General features: G+C 56.9%; 1 protein-coding gene across 1 annotated transcript in view; it reads right to left on the bottom strand.

The window, feature by feature from the left end:
- ACA1_134400 (uncharacterized protein) overlaps positions 1-975 on the bottom strand; it is a gene marked incomplete at both ends in the record, with an annotated part of 5560 nt that extends 4585 nt beyond the window's left edge. Inside the window, 4 exons of the mRNA XM_004333328.1 lie at positions 182-262; positions 342-524; positions 647-805; positions 913-975. Of these exons, the coding sequence (XP_004333376.1) occupies positions 182-262; positions 342-524; positions 647-805; positions 913-975 (486 nt within the window). The remainder of the gene's footprint in view (positions 1-181; positions 263-341; positions 525-646; positions 806-912) is intronic.
- Positions 976-1159: the final 184 nt, after the last annotated feature.

The raw sequence follows: 1159 nt of genomic DNA, 5'->3' as shown, positions 1-1159 counted from the left end.
GATCTGCTTGTCCTTCGCCTTCTCTTCCTTCAACGCCTTTTTGGACGGGACCGACCCCGACGACGATGAGGCCTATGACACACACACACACACACACACACACACACAGCACACACGGCAACGCGCAGTTTGCATGGTCGGGAACGCTACAGACTGTAAGGGAGGGGGTGGTGGTGAGTACCTTGAGATCGTCATTACGTTTGACGGGCGCCGACATCTCCTTCATGCCTTCGTCGGCGTCGCTGTCCTCTTCTTCCTCCGACTGAAGGCAAGCATTGAATAATGATTGGTTGAGATGCAAATATCAACTCTCGTGCGTCTGCTACTACTGTCGTAGGTACCTCGATTTCGGACTCAGACTCAGACATGTCGCCGAGAGTGGTGGCATCGTCTTCGGACATGTCCGAGTTGTCGGTCTCGAGACCGTACTCCACGCCGTCAATCTCGACTCCCTCCTTGCCCTCCTTCTTCTTATCCGTGATCTTCTTCTTGTTGAAGTGCGTCCACTCCGACTCGACATCAAACTAGTTTTGCACACGCACCGGCGTTAGACACTACACCGACACGCACACGCATACGCACCACCGCGTAGCGCGCGCGCGCACACACACACACACACACAGTGAGAGAGCGCGTGAGTGAGTACCTTGACGGAAGGCGAACCACGCGAGGAGTCCTTGGAGGACTTCTTCGACGCCTTCTTGTCACCATCGAGTGCCAGCGTGAAGGGGCCGTGCTTTCCCGCGCTCGCGTAGTCGCCCAGCTCGACCGTCAGCTTGCCCACGTCCCTCGGCTTCTTGTCATCCTGCACAGGCACACACCCCGCACAACACGACACAGGTGTCGGTCACGGGAGCACTCGGCTTGTTAGGAGGGAGACACTATTGGGTGGGCGGTGGGGGCGCTGTTTACCTCCTTGACGGTGAGTTCGAGCTTCTTGGTGTCGAATTTCTTTGATTTCTCATCCTGAAGCATGGTGGCCACGAGGGTGAAGGTCTCGCCGAAGGTGACAATGCCGCCCTTGGCCTCGGTCTTCTTCGTTTGCCCGCGATTCTTGCTCTTGGAGCCACGCTTCCAGGCAATCGAGTAGGGCTTGCCATCGCTCTCCGCCCCAAGATTGAAGGCGCTCTTGAGCGTGATGTTGAACCTCACCTTGATG

Source organism: Acanthamoeba castellanii (assembly GCF_000313135.1).
Source record: "Acanthamoeba castellanii str. Neff unplaced genomic scaffold scf7180000084702, whole genome shotgun sequence".
Taxonomy (NCBI): Eukaryota; Discosea; order Longamoebia; family Acanthamoebidae; genus Acanthamoeba; species Acanthamoeba castellanii.
This window is presented reverse-complemented; position numbering and strand designations above follow the sequence as displayed.